General features: G+C 33.3%; 1 protein-coding gene across 1 annotated transcript; it reads left to right on the forward strand.

The window, feature by feature from the left end:
* Window positions 1–9,094: 9,094 nt before the first annotated feature.
* LOC120078448 (QWRF motif-containing protein 7) lies at window positions 9,095–14,166 on the forward strand. The gene is made up of 5 exons (XM_039032719.1): window positions 9,095–9,738; window positions 10,250–10,486; window positions 12,283–12,372; window positions 13,068–13,178; window positions 13,922–14,166. The coding sequence occupies exons 1-5, from the start codon at window positions 9,166–9,168 to the stop codon at window positions 13,991–13,993; spliced, it is 1,083 nt and encodes a 360-aa protein (XP_038888647.1). The 5' UTR covers window positions 9,095–9,165; the 3' UTR covers window positions 13,994–14,166.
* The last annotated feature ends 4,507 nt before the right edge of the window (window positions 14,167–18,673 follow it).

Genomic DNA, 18,673 nt, shown 5'->3' on the forward strand with positions numbered 1-18,673 from the left:
AATAGATTACATTGCTTGATACGCCCAACCACTTACCTTCCTGAGCAGTTGGTTGTTGCTGTCTTTGCTCATAGACAAGCGTTGCTGCAGCTTCGCATAAAGCAAATAAGGCTTTCTCAAACACTCACGTAATACACACCTCTCGGTGGTTTGTTACATGCTTCATATCTCTAATCCACATGACTAAGTATGCGATACTCTAGCAATCTCACTAAGTGATGCAATGAAAGTTAAGGATACTAAGTACAGAAGATGGAGATGGAATCCAAGGAAACATAGAAATGCATTGAACACATAATGTATTAATTCTTTAATCCCAAAATGTAATACAATACAATATAAGAAAAGAAGAGAAAATGAAATGACTAGCTGGAAGCAATGTCTTGCTCCCAGCGGATGTGTGTCAAGGTTGCCGGTAGTGCCATGGATGGGTGGTGCAGCTGCTGTCTCTTATACACATCTAGATGTGTATAAGAGACAGCAGCGGATGTGTGTCAAGGTTGCTGGTAGTGCCATGGATGGGTGGTGGAGCTGACTCTCTCGAGATCTAGCTTCGACGAAGGATTCAGTCGTCACTCGGAATGGATGAAGGAGGTGAAGAACTCTCAAGCTTCTTTCTAACGCGTTCATCTGGATCACAAGGATCTGTTCGAAGGTCAAAACTTGAATGATTTGAAATTCTACTAAGTGGCTTCTATTTATAAAGCTTGGATTACCGAAAGCATTAATGGGCTGCTCTGATTCTGAAATTCGCGGCGCTTTAGTCCTTTTCTGAATCTTTGATGCTAACGGCGTGGTAGGTGAAATGACAACATCATTTTTTGGTTTTTTCGAGATATGTGTCGATGCGTTCATTCCACTAACCTTGCGTTGATCCCTCTAGTATGCGTTATCGTGTAGCCGCAATCGTGCAGTGACCGCATTCGCTTAATACTGCAACTTCTACACGATGACCGCAATCGCTTGACGATCGTAACTCCTATGCGATGGACGCATGCGGCTAATTACCGTAACACCCATGCATTGATCGAATGCGTTCGCCTTTGTGATGGAGAGTTTCTCCGCATGCGGTCGTCTATGCAGTAGTCCGCTTCCGCGTTTGCGTACACTTCCTGCGTTAGCTACAAAAATAGACAATTGAACACATAATAACGCATAATAATGGGTTAGTTGAGATTCTCAATGCTGAACGCCGTAAGCTCATTTTCTCATGAATTCTTAACATAATTGTCGCATATTCTGCTTAACAGCCCTTCATAATTCTAAATAAAAGACCTAAGATGACATGCATTTCTGCATGTCATCAACGCCCATCGTTCAAGCCCTGAAATCAGCCCTTAAGGGAGCTATCTATCTACTTACCCCTGCCTCGAAGAATGAGTGAATTCCATCTTGTGTAGCTGAGTTCCCAGCTCCTAAATTAGAAAAATCCCCAAAATAGTAGGTTTGAATCGGCGACCTGGCCACTCGCACCTATACAAATCAAAGGACCGCCCTTAATGGTAGGAGTTCTCAACTCACTCAGGATTGAGGTCATGTTACCTATGGTCATCCTAGTGAAGTGAAGTCTCTATCATGAACAGTGTTATATAAAGAGACGTTAACACTTCGTGGTCAAATCTTAGACAAACTCTTTGTATAGGACACCCCCGCTCGCATGTTCTCAACACGAATGATCATGATCAAACTATCTGTGACAAGTCACAACACTTGTGACCATTCCACAAAGCTGGCCGCATCCGTAGCGTTACCAGGATAAGGTTTCCCTCCTATATTCATATACTACAGACCATTTTGGTTATCACTCAAGGCATGATCCACTTGTATGTCACCACATACATGCTTGAGTTACATACAGATAACCAGGGATTTTATATTTATTGGTTTGTGGTAAAGCAAATAAAACAAGCAACTGAGCAAAATACAAGATATGAAGTAAATATCATATATTATACAACACAAGCATTCGTACAAGCTGTTTAAAAACTATAGGACACGAGACTTTAGGGAATCAACCCCAACACATAGAAGTATCCACCCCTCGTTTTCCTGGGGTAGCCTACAAAGAGGCAAACTTTTGAACGTGGTTTCAACTTCTTCGGGTTAGTCATAAGCACGTTAGTAGGAAATCCCCAAATCCTGAAGTGGCGTAAACTACCTTTATAGCCTCTCCACATCTCAAAAGGTGTTTCAAAAACACTTTTTGAGGGAACGTTGTTCAGAATGTAACATGTTGTTTGCACTGTAAAACCCTAAAACGAGTCTAAAAGATGAGCATAACTCATCATAGATCGAATCATGTCCAACAAGGTTCTGTTTCTCCTTCTTGATACACCATTATGCTGAGGTGTACCTAGGGCTGAGAGTTGGGACATAATTCCATATTCTATCATATATTTCTGGAATTAGAGGTCCATATACTCTCCACCACGATCAGATTGTAGTGTTTTTATCTTCTTACCTAACAAGTTTTCAACTTCACCCTTATATTCCTTGAACTTGTCAAGAGCTTCAGACTTATGTTGCATTAGGTATAGATACTCGTACCTTGAATAATCATCTATGAAAGAGATGAAATATTCATACCCACCTCGAGCTCTAACACTCATCGAACCACATAGGTCTGAATGTACAAGCTCCAAGGCTTCCTTCGCTCTGTAACCTTTTCCAGTAAAAGATCGTTTGGTCATCTTGCCTTCAAGGCATGATTCACACACCGACAAGGTGTTTTCTTTTAAACACTTTAGAAGTCCACATTTCATCAACTTCTCAATCCTATTGAGGTTGATGTGACCTAACCTTAGATGCCAAAGATGGACGTTTTTCTTAGGAGAAACCTTTGGTCTTTTAGGTTGTCGCTGTACTGAACATTTCAGTATTAAACAAGGATTTCATGACAACGGTCTTAGTACATACAAGTTATTCTCTATTGAATCAAAACCAATATCCATACCATTCTTGAAAATAAAAAATTTATTCTCATAAAAGGAGACGATATAACCTTGTTCAATAAAACAAAAAATCGAGATTAAGTTCCTCTTGATATGAGGAACTATAAAAACATTATCTAGTAACGGATAATGTTTCTTGTCCAAGAATAACTTCAGCCTGCCCACAACAACAGCTGAAACAACCTCACCAGTACTGACTCAAAGATTCACCTTTTTTTGTGGCAACGTTTGCCAGGAATTGAATTCTTGGTAAGAGAAACTGACGTGATTAGTAGCACCCAAATCAAGGATCCAGGCAGAATCATTATTCTCTACTGAACACGTCTCCAAGACCAATAAATCGTATTTACTGTCTTTAAAATTCCTCCTCTTTTAGAGAGTAGTGGGATCAGTATCAGAACTTAAATAAGTTCTAAGTTCCATTTCAGAGAACACTTCTCTTCTATGAACTTTAATAGACTCAGCAACACTTGCTTTCTCTTCCTAGAGTTATCTTGGGAACTGACACTACTGGTTTTGTCATCCATCCTTTTGTGCTCAAAAAGTAAGAACTGATGTTCAAACAATTCTTGCAACGAGTCCATGATCGAATGTGCAATGACCATGTTCTCAACCCTTTTGGCCAAAATATCAGGTATGCTAGCCAAAATATAAAGTCGGGCTAATGAATTAGCTTTCATGCACACCTCATATGCATTACGAACAGCTCATAGTGCATCAAGAGTCGGGACTTGAGGACACTCCTCAATCATGACAAACTGGAGGTCGTGTACCACGAAATATGTTTTACAGGACTCTTTCCACTGTATGAAATTGGTCAAACTAGAAGCATTTAACGAAAAATCAAACATGTTGCTTAAAACAAAAACACATTGACCTACGTTAGGTTTTAAGCAAATACTCGTTACAAAACATAGAACATCCAATACGGCTTAGCAAAACTAATATGAACCCCATGTGACATCTAGTTTCGCAATGACACTACAAAGGTTTAAGACAAAAGCTGCCGAAGGGTGGTCAATTTATCCCTCCTCTAAATTGAGACATTCTCAACTAGCCATTTATACCAGAACAACTCTTGTTCCTATAACGACTAGCCATCATTGATTTGGTCAAGAAATCATTAACTTACTTAATAATTTTCCATAAGTGTGACCTGTCATTTTAGGCCCTAGAGTTTTGCCCTAAGCAGCCAATCCGAAGGAAAAAAATCCGATTGCGGCAAAAACAAAAGTGACCCTATCCATTTCTGGAGTTCACCTTGATATTGACCAACTACACACAACCCATCTGAAGGGGAATGCTCCCAGGGCACCACGAGGGAGTGCAAGAATGATCTCACAGTGCAAACCAATGAAGGAGACAGTAGGACATGTTGACACATACCCTTCACCCACTTACTATAAATACTCTCTCCGTCCACCTTGATATTGACTCATACAAAACCATCCGAAGGGGATGCTCCTAGGGCACCACGAAGCCAAGCATGAATCTCACGACGTGAACATTTAGGGAGAAATGTGAGTGGAATCATTGACATATCATATATATCTCTTTCCCCCACTGAGTATTTTATAACCCAGGGTTTAGTTTACTTAGAAAAAAAACGGCTAAGAATTTTAACTGACTTTTTAGGTTTGCCCAATAGTAACTTTTACCTTGGATAGTTGAACAACTTCTGATCATCATCCATTAAACTCTTTAACGAAGTCTTTGACCAACTGTCGCATGCTTGTACAAAATCTATCTAATTCACCTTTCTAGGTAGGTTCTCAGATAGGGGTGTTCCGTTTCTGGAAGCTTAAGTACCCCAGCCTAGACAGAACCCACTTTAGATAAAAGGTCCCTTATAGATAGATATAATACAATTTTAATCTTTTATACCAATTAATTTAATCCTATTAAACCGATTTAAAAAGATTAAACTAGGTTGTTAATCCCATTAAACCCTTGAACTTAGGTCTATCTCAATCCAATTCTAAAACCCTTTTTAAACATGAGTTCGCCTAAGTCCGCGTGCAACTCATTCTTATCGATTTTAGTTCTAATTTCTATTATAACGCTTATATCAAAAACAACCAAAACCATCCACAATGTGAAGCAAACACATATAAGACATTCATAATGCTTATAAATTAGCCCAAATGTCATGTTCCATGCATTGTTAATTCATTGCTACTTTTATATAACTCTTATACAAATAAGCAACGACCAAGTACACATGCTTCCATTCACCCTTATACTATAACACTTATAATATAAAGATGATGCATGAATATGCTTACTGCATGCATAAATATAACTCTTATATTTGAATATTCATGCACATGCTTTCTTGTAATTTCATCATACCATATTATAACACTTATAATCTAGGTTGCTAATCCCATTAAACCCTTGAACTTAGGTCTATCCCAATCGAATTTTAAAATCCTTTTTAAACATGAGTTCGCCTAAGTCTGCATGCAACTCATTCTTATCGACTTTAGTTCTAATTTCTATTATAATGCTTATATCAGAAACAACCAAAACCATCCACAATGTTAAGCAAACATATATAAGGCATTCATAATGCTTATAAATCAGCCTAAGTGTCATGCTCCATGCATTGTTCATTCATTGCTACTTTTATATAACTCTTATACAAATAAGCAACGAACCAAGCACACATGCTTCCATTCACCCTTATACTATAACGCTTATAATATAAAGATGATGCATGAATATACTTACTGCATGCATAAATATAACTCTTATATTTGAAGATGCATGCACATGCTTTCTTGTAATTTCATCATACCATATTATAACACTTATAATATATGATGCATGAATAATTGCACAACCTAAGGTGGGTTTCAAATCTATATGTCATACACTATGCCATATAAACCACATACATCTCATGTATATTAAAAAAAATTGATGAACTAGGATAATTAGCCTCAAAATCCTAAAAATCAAAGCTAACTATTACAAATAACCAAGAGTCACTGGTTCAAACAGGCGAACCGGGTCTTGAACCGTTCGGTCAAAGTCTGTCTCCACTTATCATGTACCAACTTCCTTGTGATCACCTACACGAAAGAGTAAACGCTTTACTCTATCGTTTACCAATGCTTCCAGAGCTAAACGATCGTTTAGCAACGATCGTGTACCTTTACTATGTGATGAAGCATGAGGTACGCGATCGTGCAGCGTGCAACGCATAACACAAACCTTAAACGATCGTCTAAATGACAACGATGCGGTGAAGCACAATCGTCTAAACGATCCCTGAGCGAGTGCTTAAGTATCACAAATCGCGTGATCGTATAGTCAATGACTATGCAATGAGGCATGCTAATTACACGATCGTTCAGTGCGCATGTCTTTTATTAAACAATGAGCATCACATGCTTGACTCAATCGTTTACCTCCAACGTCCACGCGATCGGGCAACCAACGCTACGCGATAGAGTAAATGCTTTATCCCATCGTTTAGCATTAGCTAAATGATTGTTTAGTAAATATTACACGATCGTGTAAAAAAATCTACACGATCATTTAGCCAAATCCTAACGATCATTTACCTTAGGCTACATGATACGACCAACTCTTAGTCTTCTTTCTCGCTGAGAACCGCATCTCCATGCTTCGAAACTTCATCAAGAACGACTCAACTAACTCAAACACTTTGAATTACAGACTCGATTGCTTGCTAATTATGCCAAAATACATAAGGCCCCTTACAAATTAACACTTTGTAATCATAAGAAATCTTTTAAACAGAGGCAATTAACCTGTAAACATTCATCAATGCCGTCCACAAACGCATTTAACACTTAAACGTAAATGCACAAAACTAACCACAACTGTAAAAGAAGTTCAAAACAGAAATGAAATTTGGAATATTAGAACAATCTGACTTTAATACCAATTAAGGAAATCAGACATGAGGATTTCCATAAGTAGCAGAACGATCATTCCAAATTCCATTCGATATTGAACATACATAAATATAGTACAAGAAACGGAAACTAACAGGTTATGCACAATATGAAATTATAGCATATTTTAGATAACAATGGATAACAAATACATACCTTTGAAGATTTATTCTTCAAACTCCTTTGATCACGAACGCTCGTTCAATTTCCAAGACAACAATACACGAACGTTGAACACAACAACCGCAACACAACATAATCAACAACAACCACCACACGAACACCGCGAACACACAACAAACGACCTCCAAAACCTTGAACTCAGCCGAGTTGAATGACACCACCAATAATGGTTACCTTGGTATTCTCGGTGTGAGAATCCAGAAGGGTGGGCTCTAAATGGACTTCGTTAGAGGCATAGACCGAAGGAATTCAACTTTTAGTGATATTGCTTTAAATTGCGTTGCTAAAAAAATAATTTTATTACATTCTCTTCAACTCATTGCTATAATTCAACTTTTACCAACAAAAATTGAATGCATTGCTAAAAGATTTTCACTAAAAAGGATTTTTCTTGTAATGAATAATAGATAGTTATCAGTCATTGATAGACCCAAAAGTTATCTATTAATTATAAACATGAAAATAATATCTATTAGTTATAGACATAAAAATAGTCTATCAAACATGCAAAGATGAATGCTAGTATAAATTAATAAAAATGGTTTAGTTGTAAAAAGTCATCATTAATGAACATATGAATAATCTATCGATAATATACATAAAAATTGTTCATCAACACAGTAAACATAAAATGTCTGATAGATAATGTTGCATCTATCAATGATAAACATGGAATAACCTATTAGTGCTTGACACACACATATATATCAGATGATAGATGTTTATCGATGATGGACTATTGATGATAAATGTTTATCAGATGATAGATGTTTAAAATATTATTAACTAATAAATATATATATATAATGGTCTGTCGATGATTGAAGTTTATTCCACACAGATAATATAAATAGTATGTCAATGTAGTTCCAAAAATTTTAAAAATTATCATATTTGTAAATTATTTATTTGACACACTTGCAAAATATGACAAGCAATTTTACTATCCATTATAATCATCCTAAAATATTTGATTCCAAAGTGGATCCAAATATCTCTTGCTATTGCATCTTTCCCTTTCAATGCCTTCATATATGCAACTTTAGAAAGTCAAGTTACTACCTACCCCATTGTAATCATCATAATGTCTGGTGGTTCTTCATATTTATCAAGAGCATATAAACCAGAAAAATAAAATAATAATGATATCTCTAAGCTTTCTTTCATTGAATCTAGTCTTTGTTATTTAAACCCAATTCAGAGTTTATAACTAGCTACATTTGAACTCAAAAAAGAAGGAAAAAAAAAATAATTACATCCTATAGCACTTTTAGGTCTAATAATTAAGTGTATAGATATATCGTAAAAGAATTATAAATATAACAAAATCTATCAGTGATAGATTATATCGCTGATAGATTCTTATTAATAATATAGTCTATCGATGATAGATTCTAATGATATAGTCTATCTTTGATAGACTGAGAGTTGAATCTAAATTTTGTTATATTTGCAAATTTTATTGCATTATACTATATCTGTAAATATTTTTAGGCATTATTGCTATATTTGTAACTGTCTCATGTACTGATTACAAATTAGATTAAAAAGTGAGTACTGAATTATTATTAGGGACAAGTGCTATCAAATGCACCAAAGTATTTTTCTAATCAAAATGAAACAAAATCCAAAGTATAGAAATAAAAATGATATTTTATCTCCTTTAGTGGATGCTGAGATGATATAGGATGTGGGGAGTTCGGATGTCTAGAGAGTTCTGATGTTTGGAGAGTTCTGATCGAGTATGAACGATCGAGTATGATCAAGTATGTTCAAACACTGAGATGATATACGATATATGAAAGGAAAATGACGTTGAGATACGAAACACGTTCCGCAAATGGGCCCATAAACAATTAAAATCAGCGAGATAGGATAATGGGTCTCCAAATACTGAAATGATATAGGAATATGAATTTCTAATCTAATATTAAAATAATAAAGTCAACCTAACAATGATGAGAGAGATCTTTATTGTTGTGAAGCTGGTGGCTTGCATTTCGCCCGAGTCTCTCTCAACGTGCTCTCAACTTCTCTCTCTGTCTCACTCACTACATATACATTTCTCCATAAAACCAACAACAAATATTCCCACACCACAAATGGACAACACACGCATACGCCGTCCAAAATCCCCCGCCCTTCCCCCGCCGCCGTCGCCCGCCAGCCTCGTCCGCAGCAAAAGCCGCTCCTCCGCCGCCATAACCCTACCCGAGAACAACTCCTGCGCCGCAAACACAAGCCAACGCTCAAACATCCACCGATCAAAATCAGTGACAAAGTCAAGAACTAAGAACAAGGATGAGGAGAATTTAAACCCCTTGAATTGTAAAACCAAGGCTGGCTTTACCAAGCCCTTGAAGTCGTCCCCGGCGACTTCCCCATCTGCGTGGGCTCTGTCACCGGGCCGGTCCTTGGGCTCTCCCTTTGTTTTATCACCGCTGACTGCGGTCGAGCCTGCGGTGGTGGATGGACGGAGAGGGAAACTAGGTGGTCAACGAGGTGGTGCTGTGAGCGGAGTTTTGAGGTTTTTTAGACCAAAGAAGGCCGCAGCGATGACGGCGGAAGCGGAGGAGCTTCATCGTTTTAGGATTTTGCAGAATAGGTTGTTGCAATGGAAGTATGTTAACGTTAGAGCTGAGATTTCCATGGCTAATGTTAAAACACTTGTTCAGGTATTACTTCTTCATTTCTTTTTACCTTCTACAATTTAGCTCTAAAAAACTAAGGCCCGTTTATATATGTTTAGGTCATATCAAGCTTAATCCTAAATCAAACATTCTATATGTTTTATTCAATCTAAGTATAGCTTTGTGTTTAGGGCACATGATTTTTAATTCAAATTCCCAATTTCCATGTTGTTGAATTCAAAACCCTTCTATGCTTCTTTCTTTGTTTTCTTTAAGTTCAACAATTACAAAGAGAGGGATCAATCCATCAATCTTTACGATGGTAATTATTGACTATGATTTTATCTATTGAGCTATATTCGAATTGGCTTTATCTTTTACTTCAATAGTTTATCTACAAGTAATAATTCATATTTGAACATATTCACAGGATGAACACTCAATTGATAATCACTCGTTACTCTTCTAGTTGAACTAAAATATTTTCAAGAGAGTAAAACGAACCATAAAGATAAAAGGATAATAATAATGTTGGGTTTGTTTATTTTTTTGACAGGACAAAATATTCAGTGTGTGGCTTCACAACTTGAGAATGAGAAATCGCATCTTAGAAAAACGAATTGAAGTTGAAAAATTAAGAAAAGAGATCAAATTATACAGAATAATCTTCCCTCAAGTTAGTCTCCTCAAGCAATGGGCAAAGTTAGACAAAAGAAACCAAGAATCAATTGGAAGCTTAGCCTCTGTTCTTTCAACACTCTCACTCAGACTCCCTCTACTCCATGGAGCCAAGGTACTTAGTTAAATAATATTTCTCCACCTTTTCTTTTTTTCTTTTTTTCTTTTTTTCTTTTCATAATTCTTCATTTCTTCATGAAATTACTTTTGGAGGTGGAAGTAATTTAGAAGAGAAATTTGAGAGAGAACAATACTTAAGTGCAACAAGTATCATGTTCCCTTTTTTCTATCTAAAGAAAAGTATCTTTTTAATATAATAAAAAAAATAAAAGTAAAAATTGACAAATGTCAATTTTTTATTAGGTGTAGCCTAGGTGCACCGAAAAAGTTTCCTTTAAGAGAGAAACTACTTTTGCTATTAATAATTCAATATTACAAAATCTACATTACTAGACACCTTAGTTTTTAATTACTTGACGTTTCTGTGGAAAAAAACGTCAAGTAATATGATTTGGACATAAAAATGTCAAATAAAAGGGTTAAAAAAGTGGAGATTGATGGAATATTTAAGATATTTTCACTTCTAATTTTTTTTCTCATACAAACTAGTTAGCAACCCTAAATTTAGGGTTACGATTTTGCCACACATTATGATCTAATAGTTACAAATATCACTTTAAAATATTCTTTATAATTACACTTTTTTATAATATATTCTAGGTAATTTTACACTATATTTTAAGCACCTCATACAAATAATTTATCTAAAATAATATTCTAATATTTAATACTTCTAAAAATTAAACTTTTGTTTTGAAGTAGCCTCAAATAATCCTAACCCAAAATCAAGATTATATTTTAACAATAATTTCGTCCTTAATTTTAAATCTTAATTATATGCTGTGTTTGTTGATAATACCTTAGATCCAAGTGAAAGACACGACAAGTTTTTAAAATATGTATTGGATTGGTTCATTTTTACATAAATGTGACTTACCAATAACCTATGAATAAGTGAAAAGTTGCACAAAATAAAGTGGTATAGTCATAAAAGAAGGTCAAAATTTAGGCCTTTAAATATAGCATATTGTTGCATTTGTTGTCTTTATGTTGCCAAGCCTTGCAACATACTAGTGTTTATTATTACTATTAGTATTATTACTATTCTGTTATTTATATGTCAAGTCATACCAAATCAATAATTATTTGTCTAAATAATAAGTCAAGTCATTATCTAGTAATTAATGATCTTTAAAACAAAATTTATGGGTATAAATTTGGCAAATTAGATGAACGTTTTTAAAGGTTCAGAGACTAATTAAGGCCACCTTTACTAAGGAAAAAAGAAATAAATCAATGGTAATAAAAAAAATTGGACTCATTTGATTATATATGTTGTTGTTCACCTGTATTTCGTACTCGTAGTAAAATGTGGAACCTACTAAAAAATTGGACTCATTTGATTATATTTTTTTGTTGTTGTTCACCTGATATCAATCCCATTACGTTTCAAAATTACATGGACCTACTAGCCGATCTCATTAACTTACCGTTACGGTTATGATTATTGTTACTGTTACATGAAAATTATGAATTTGCCACATTTACTAGTCCTATTATCGTTTGTCTCCAAGCGATAACAGTAACAGTAACGATCCAATAAATGTGACGGTATTTATAATTCTAAGTAGAAGTGATAAAAAACAATCCAATTAAATTTATGATTGTGTCTCATTACGATTGATCTATCAATAATACTTAGCACCAAATTTTATTACGAATTAGTAAACGTGACCTAAATAGATATTTTTATTAAATTTGAGACTAAATTTAGTTTTCCAAAGTTAATGTTATACCCTGTTTTGGAAAAGGGTGTTGTTATTATAAGTACTGAATTTGAATTAAAAACAGATTGACATAAAGGCCTTTGAACAAGCATTGAGCATGGCCATGGAAGTGATTACCAAACTAGAGGCAATGATCACCAAAAGCACATTCCAGGTTCATCTCTTTTCTAACATTTGATGAAATTTAAAGTAAAAAATAGAAATTGACAAAATGATTTGATGTTGAAATTTTAGTTTAACAAATATATTGACAATTGATTAAATGGATTAAATTAAAAGTTTATCGTAAAAATTAATAGATTATAGTAGATAAATTGATTAAATTAAAAATTTATGGTGTAATTACAGCAAATCATATAATTTAGAGAGTGATTAATCTAATTAAGAGTTTTAATAGAAAGAATTTCAAATATTATTTTAAATCAAGTAAAAAAAATATTGATTTACTATTAATTAAGAGTGTGTTTGGAATATAATTTTAAAAATGAGTTATTTTCGAAAAAATAACTAATAGAAGGAGTTGATTGCAAAAAAAAAAATTTAGCAATAGGAGTTCAAATGGATAAAATGATTAAATTAAAAGTTTATGGTGTAATTACGGCAAACCATATTATTTAGAGATTGCTTAATCTAATTAAGAGTTTAGAGGTTTAATAGAAAGAATGCCAAATATTATTTTAATCAAATAAAAAAATATTGATTTGTTATTAATTAAGAGTGTGTTTGGAATATTTTTTTAAGATATTATTTTAAAAAATAAATTATTTTCGAAAAAATTAGACTGTTTGACAATTATTCTAAATTACTTTTAAAGTTTATTTTTTTTTTAATTTTATAAATAAATTCTAGCAATTGGAGAAAAAGTTGTACATGCTAACGGAGCGGCTAAGCATATTTAAAGAACAGGAAGACAGCTTGGAGAGGTTGGAGGAGGCTGTATGTTCGGTCACCACCTTAGTGGTACGTGTTAATATATATATATATATAAAGTTTGTTAAATTTTAATTCATGTATTTTTAATTGTTTAATTTTAGTCTTTATAATTTTAATAAATCTTAAATTTGATAGTTTATTGTTGTTTTATCAAAAAAAAAAAAAAAAAATCGTTATCTATAATTTTTTTTTTAAAAAAAACAGGAAGTTATTTTAAATGAAATTTTTTTGAAAATATTTACAAATATAGCAAAATGTGATACTCTATCAGTGATAAATAGAGATAGACATCTATTAGTGTCTATTAATAATAGATAATAGTACTCTATCAAGTGTCTATCACAGATAGATAGACACTAATTGGATAGTGATAGACACTTATAGACATCTATTAGTGTATATCAATGATAGATGATAGTATTCTATCAGTGTCTATCAATATTTGTAAATGTTTTGGTTCATTTTACTATATTTGAAAACAACCCTAAATAATATTCACATATTTTATTTTTTTCATGAAAATTACTATTATTATTTAATCAATTTCAACAAAAGAAAAAAATTTTAAGGGGCTAAATTTAAGATTCGTTAAAAGTTCGAAGACTAAAATTGGACAATTAAAAGTATAGGACTAAAATTAAACAAATTTGGAACAAAATATTATTTAAAAAAAAGAAAAAGAAAAAAAATCCATTTGAACTCCTATTTATTTGTTGCTAATATTTCTCTCTCACCCTTTATTTTTCATTGTTATTTCTATTTTCATACAGGCGGCGGAGAATAGTATTAGAATACAACTCATACAAGCAACAAATTCAAGCAAGAAGGATCCTACTAGTTAAGATTTGTTTTCACATTTTTAATGGCCATAAGTGAAATGGAAAATTAGGCCACCTTTTTTTAATTATAGTGATAGTTATAATGGACCCTTCAAATTTTCAATTTGAGCAAATCCCTTTGTAAACTTACAATATCATTCAAATTATGTCCTATCTTGCTTATCAATTGAAGAATTGCAACGATTTTGAAGGTGCTTTTTGCATTTTAATTGTTTCTATCTACAAATGATAATAATTAAAAAAAGATTTGAATATAAAAGCTTGTAGACAACCAAAATGTGTTGAGAAATAGGGGAATACTAATACAAGAATGGGATACAATCTTCTGTTTAGCTAAAACGAAACAGACAATACTACCTCCAAGAAATATTAGCATAAAATTTTAATATCTATATTGAATAGATAAACACTAGGATCATTCATGACAAATTGTCAAGAATAACATACCGGATTCCATTGCAAAATTGATGATAGCTTCAAGATGATGATTGATGACTATGGTCTTCCCCAACCAAAACTTCGAATGCCCTTAGTGGGATCTCTCATCTCTCTAGATGGGATTCAAGAAAGATTGAATGTTTATTGATTTGGTATATTGGGGACCATAGCCCTAAGATCTAGTTCAATTAGGGTTCCCATTAAGCCCTAAGGTCTCTTTATATACTAGTTCAATTAGGGTTTCCATTAAACCCTAATTAACTAGGAATGGGCTTCTACCATTAAGTCCATACTCAATTAGTAATCTAGGGCCTTAATTAATTAGATCACATAATAGAGCCCAATCTAATAAAATAAACCAATGTGATAAATTATTAATTCACATACATAGCCCATACTTTAATTAAATATATTATTATTTAAATATGTCTAACAAGAAATACACAATAACTATTTATATTTATCCGTCTATCATGGGCAAATTGCCCAATCAAACATATGTGTATTCTATCAACCTCTGGTAGTTTTCAAATAACGCAGTATTCTTTTGACAACATGTCAATGTACAATGGTGGGTGTGTGAAGAAATTAATAAACCTTATTAACGGCAAAATTGAGATCAGGATGAGTGAGTGTTGCCCCAGATAACTATGATCAACTTGTTTGTAAGTTTAAATTACTTAGCAATAACGGTCGACTTCACTTCAAGACTCAGGGAAGACTGTATGCTTCAAACTTCAAAACTCTTCATTCGTTTACCTGAATGCAGCTCAATTGTGTAGACGAAGCTCCAAAGAACTAGACGATAGTTCAATTATGTAAACGATAGCACGAAGCACTAGATGATCGTGTAGAAGATAGTTGTGTAGAACTAAATGATCGTATAGACAACAGCTGAGGAACTTGACGATCGTATAGACGATGCAGTGCAAAGCTAAACAATCAGGTAAATGATGTGAGAGGAACTAAACGATCGTGTACACGATACTTAAGTAAAAGTTAGATGATCGTAAAGAAGGAAAGAAAGAACACAAATATTCAAGTCATTCAGCCAAAGGCCTACGTTTACTGTACAAATCGGGAGGACCCCTTTTATCACTTCTTCTTTAAACTTCTTACAGAATGAATATCTTGATCCTCAAGTTATTCTCTCATTCGTTTTCTTTTTATACCGGCGCTTATTGTCAACAAAGAAACTTTGATGGTTACAACAAACATAATAGAAAGAAGATGACAACAATCAACTGACAGCATCTTTATTTCTTTCGTCTCGGTTCTTTCTGTAACAGTGAAGGTGCAAATACCGAAGAGAGCACCCACAATGCTACGATACTATTTCAGGTTAAGAAGCAGCTCTCCATTGGTGCAGTCTCAGACTTATAATCATGCATGTTAGCTCGCTGAAGAAGATCTTCAACATATTTACGTTTACAATGTTAGAGTATTTAATATTAATGTAATAACATTCTACACTATGTTACTTAGTTATATTATTTCATATGTAAAGCCCCATCGGGCCTTAGCATGCATGTAGTATTTAAGTATGCTTTTTCTCTGCTCCACTACTTTAAATGTCCTATAATTTCACTCCTCTATTGTCTTGATGTTCTAATTCCACATTTGGTTAGGTGTTTTTCTCTTGTAATGGCTTCAACTTATCCTCAACACAAAAAATGTTCGAATATTTTTCAAATGTCTTTTAACTTTTTTTTTCCCCTCTCGACAACCTTTCTTCAAAAGAAAAAAGAAATCAGAATCGTGGGCTTCTTCTTCTTGCCTATTAAATCTCAGAAAATGTCAGCTTTTACTTGCAGACAATCTCCCAAATCTTCTCTTTCTGTCTCCTTCTTCATCTTCCTCTTAAATATTTCTCATCTCTCTCATATTTTGCCAGAAACATCACATATTTTAACTCTTTCCCAACATCTTCCAACTCTTTCTTTCGACCTCAATGAAAAGGGAAAAAAAACGATATTTTCTCTTCTTTTAACACATGGTGATAACATCTAAAATATGTTATCTTGTTCCGCTTAATTTAGGTTCATTCCTTGATTTTATAAGTTTATTTCGTGATTTTACGGATCTCAGAATCAAAGAGGGGGTTAGAGGTCTTAATGGAACTAAAACGAACCAAAACGGAGCCCTAAAGCATCAATTAAGAAAAGTGTAGAAAAATTACCCAAATCCCACTTGGGTACTTGGAATTTTTTATCAATTTTGAAGGGAATCAAATTTCTGTAGAAACTTAAGATCGCGTTGCATTCAGTTTTTTCCTTTTAAAAGAAATAAAATTACAGTAGTCCATACAAAGAACAATGGGGAATAAACATTATTTCAGCATACTATTGAAGATGGATAAAAGGAAAAAACGTCGCTCACCTTTGTAGAATCCCAAACTTCTAAAAAAAAATCATTTTTTTTTATTATGAACACCTCTTCACGATCAAGAACACCACCGTAAGAATAACCTTGTTATTCAAATCCAAGGATTTGATGAGTGGTCTCCAATACTTGGAAGAGTAAGAGTTAGAGAGAAAATAGTGAGAGAGTAGCTAGAGAGGATTTTTGGGGTGGAGACTATGTATTTTGCACAAAAATGAGTTCCTTACCTTAAATGGGCTATAACAATATATTTATATGGAGAATGATTTTGTATTTCCTTTTATACCCTTAGTACTAATTAATTAAATAATTATTATTTAGTTAATTGACACACTAATTAAATGATCATACATCAAATCTTATTTCATATACAATTAATTAATCAACATATTAACATCAAATATATATATGTATCCATCTCTTTACTATTATAATTAATTAATTTTTCATGAATCTAATTCACTTAAATTTAATGTCTAAATCTCATTTAAATATTTCTCTCTTATATAATTTGGATTATAGATCACATTTATAATTAACCATAATATATTAATCTCATTAATATAAAATTTCATAAATTGATTTGAGCAATTTAAATCATTCCTCATTACTATCCTTTAGCGAGCTAACAAGGGACCTTATGCACCTATAGATTAGAAGCTCCAATGATATGATATTAATTAATTAAACTCTTTAATTAAATTAATCAATATTCATTAACTGCTGGTCGATCCACTAAATACCAACAGTTGTACTCTTTGCACTATAGATGTATTTATTTGTCCATGGATATAACCAATCAACAAGGAATCGACCCTTCACAAATCACTCATAACTGCAACTGGGTCAAATGACCGTTTTACCCCTATAGTTACATATAACTCCGTAAGTACTATTTATTTCTCTAATGAATAAATAGTTTATAGTCCAACCATAAACTAACACCTCTCGAGCCAGTGAGAGGTTGAAGCCTCATTGTTCAAGATCCGGAATCAACTATTAAGGTAGCAATTTATTTACTTTCTCTAAGATTAGAAATGAGTGAACTCTATCTTGTGTAGTTGTGTTCCCAACTCCTTATTTGGACGAATTCCCATAATGATTGGCTTGTTGAGTCGGCTAACATAGACACTCTCACCCATACAGATCAAAAAATTGTTTTCATAAATAGGAGCTTACAATTCACTCAAGATTAAGATCAAGCTACCGTAAAATGTGAGCCTCTTCAAGTAACGGTATTATATAGAGATACTATTCATTTCGTGGTCCGATCTTATATAAACTCTTTGTTAGAATACCCCCGCTCACATGTCTCCACATGAATGATTAGGATCAGATCATTTGTAGCACTTTACAACAATTGTAACAACTAAATGGGTCGTATTCGCAGTGTCACCAAGATAAGGTACCTAGCATTATCCATCTACTATAGACCATTTAAGTTATTATTTAAACATGATCCAATTGTATGTCAACCACATACATGTTTTAAGTTACATGAAATAACCTTGGATCTTTGTTTATTAGATTGAATTAATGCAGTCTAAATGTTAATAAAATACTTCTTATTTTAATAAGTGTATGATATGTATTTACAAAATACAAGATACATGAGAGGACACCAAATCCAACTATTTATCGAATATTTTGAGTTGAAATTATTTCATAAAATTCTTGTTTAAATTATTTGCTAGCAAAAAGTGTGTTCATTTTTTAAATTTGACCGACCTTAAGAAAAAGTTTAATTAATTTGAATAAGCCTTATGCACCACTCCTCTAAAGTTGGCATATACCTCTCCTACACTAGGGAGCCGAAGCCAAAGGGGTGTTAAAAAGTTATGACCTGAATAACTTAAAAGAATC

This window comes from Benincasa hispida, chromosome 5 (assembly GCF_009727055.1).
Source record: "Benincasa hispida cultivar B227 chromosome 5, ASM972705v1, whole genome shotgun sequence".
NCBI classification, from domain to species: domain Eukaryota; kingdom Viridiplantae; phylum Streptophyta; class Magnoliopsida; order Cucurbitales; family Cucurbitaceae; genus Benincasa; species Benincasa hispida.

Excerpts from the sequence above, each read along its gene's own strand:
- LOC120078448 (XM_039032719.1), top strand. The coding sequence starts at position 9,166 with ATGGACAACACACGCATACGCCGTCCAAAATCCCCCGCCCTTCCCCCG. Across the intron at positions 9,739-10,249 it reads ATGTTAAAACACTTGTTCAG|GACAAAATATTCAGTGTGTG; the intron begins GTATTACTTCTT and ends TTTTTTTGACAG. Across the intron at positions 10,487-12,282 it reads CTCTACTCCATGGAGCCAAG|ATTGACATAAAGGCCTTTGA; the intron begins GTACTTAGTTAA and ends AATTAAAAACAG.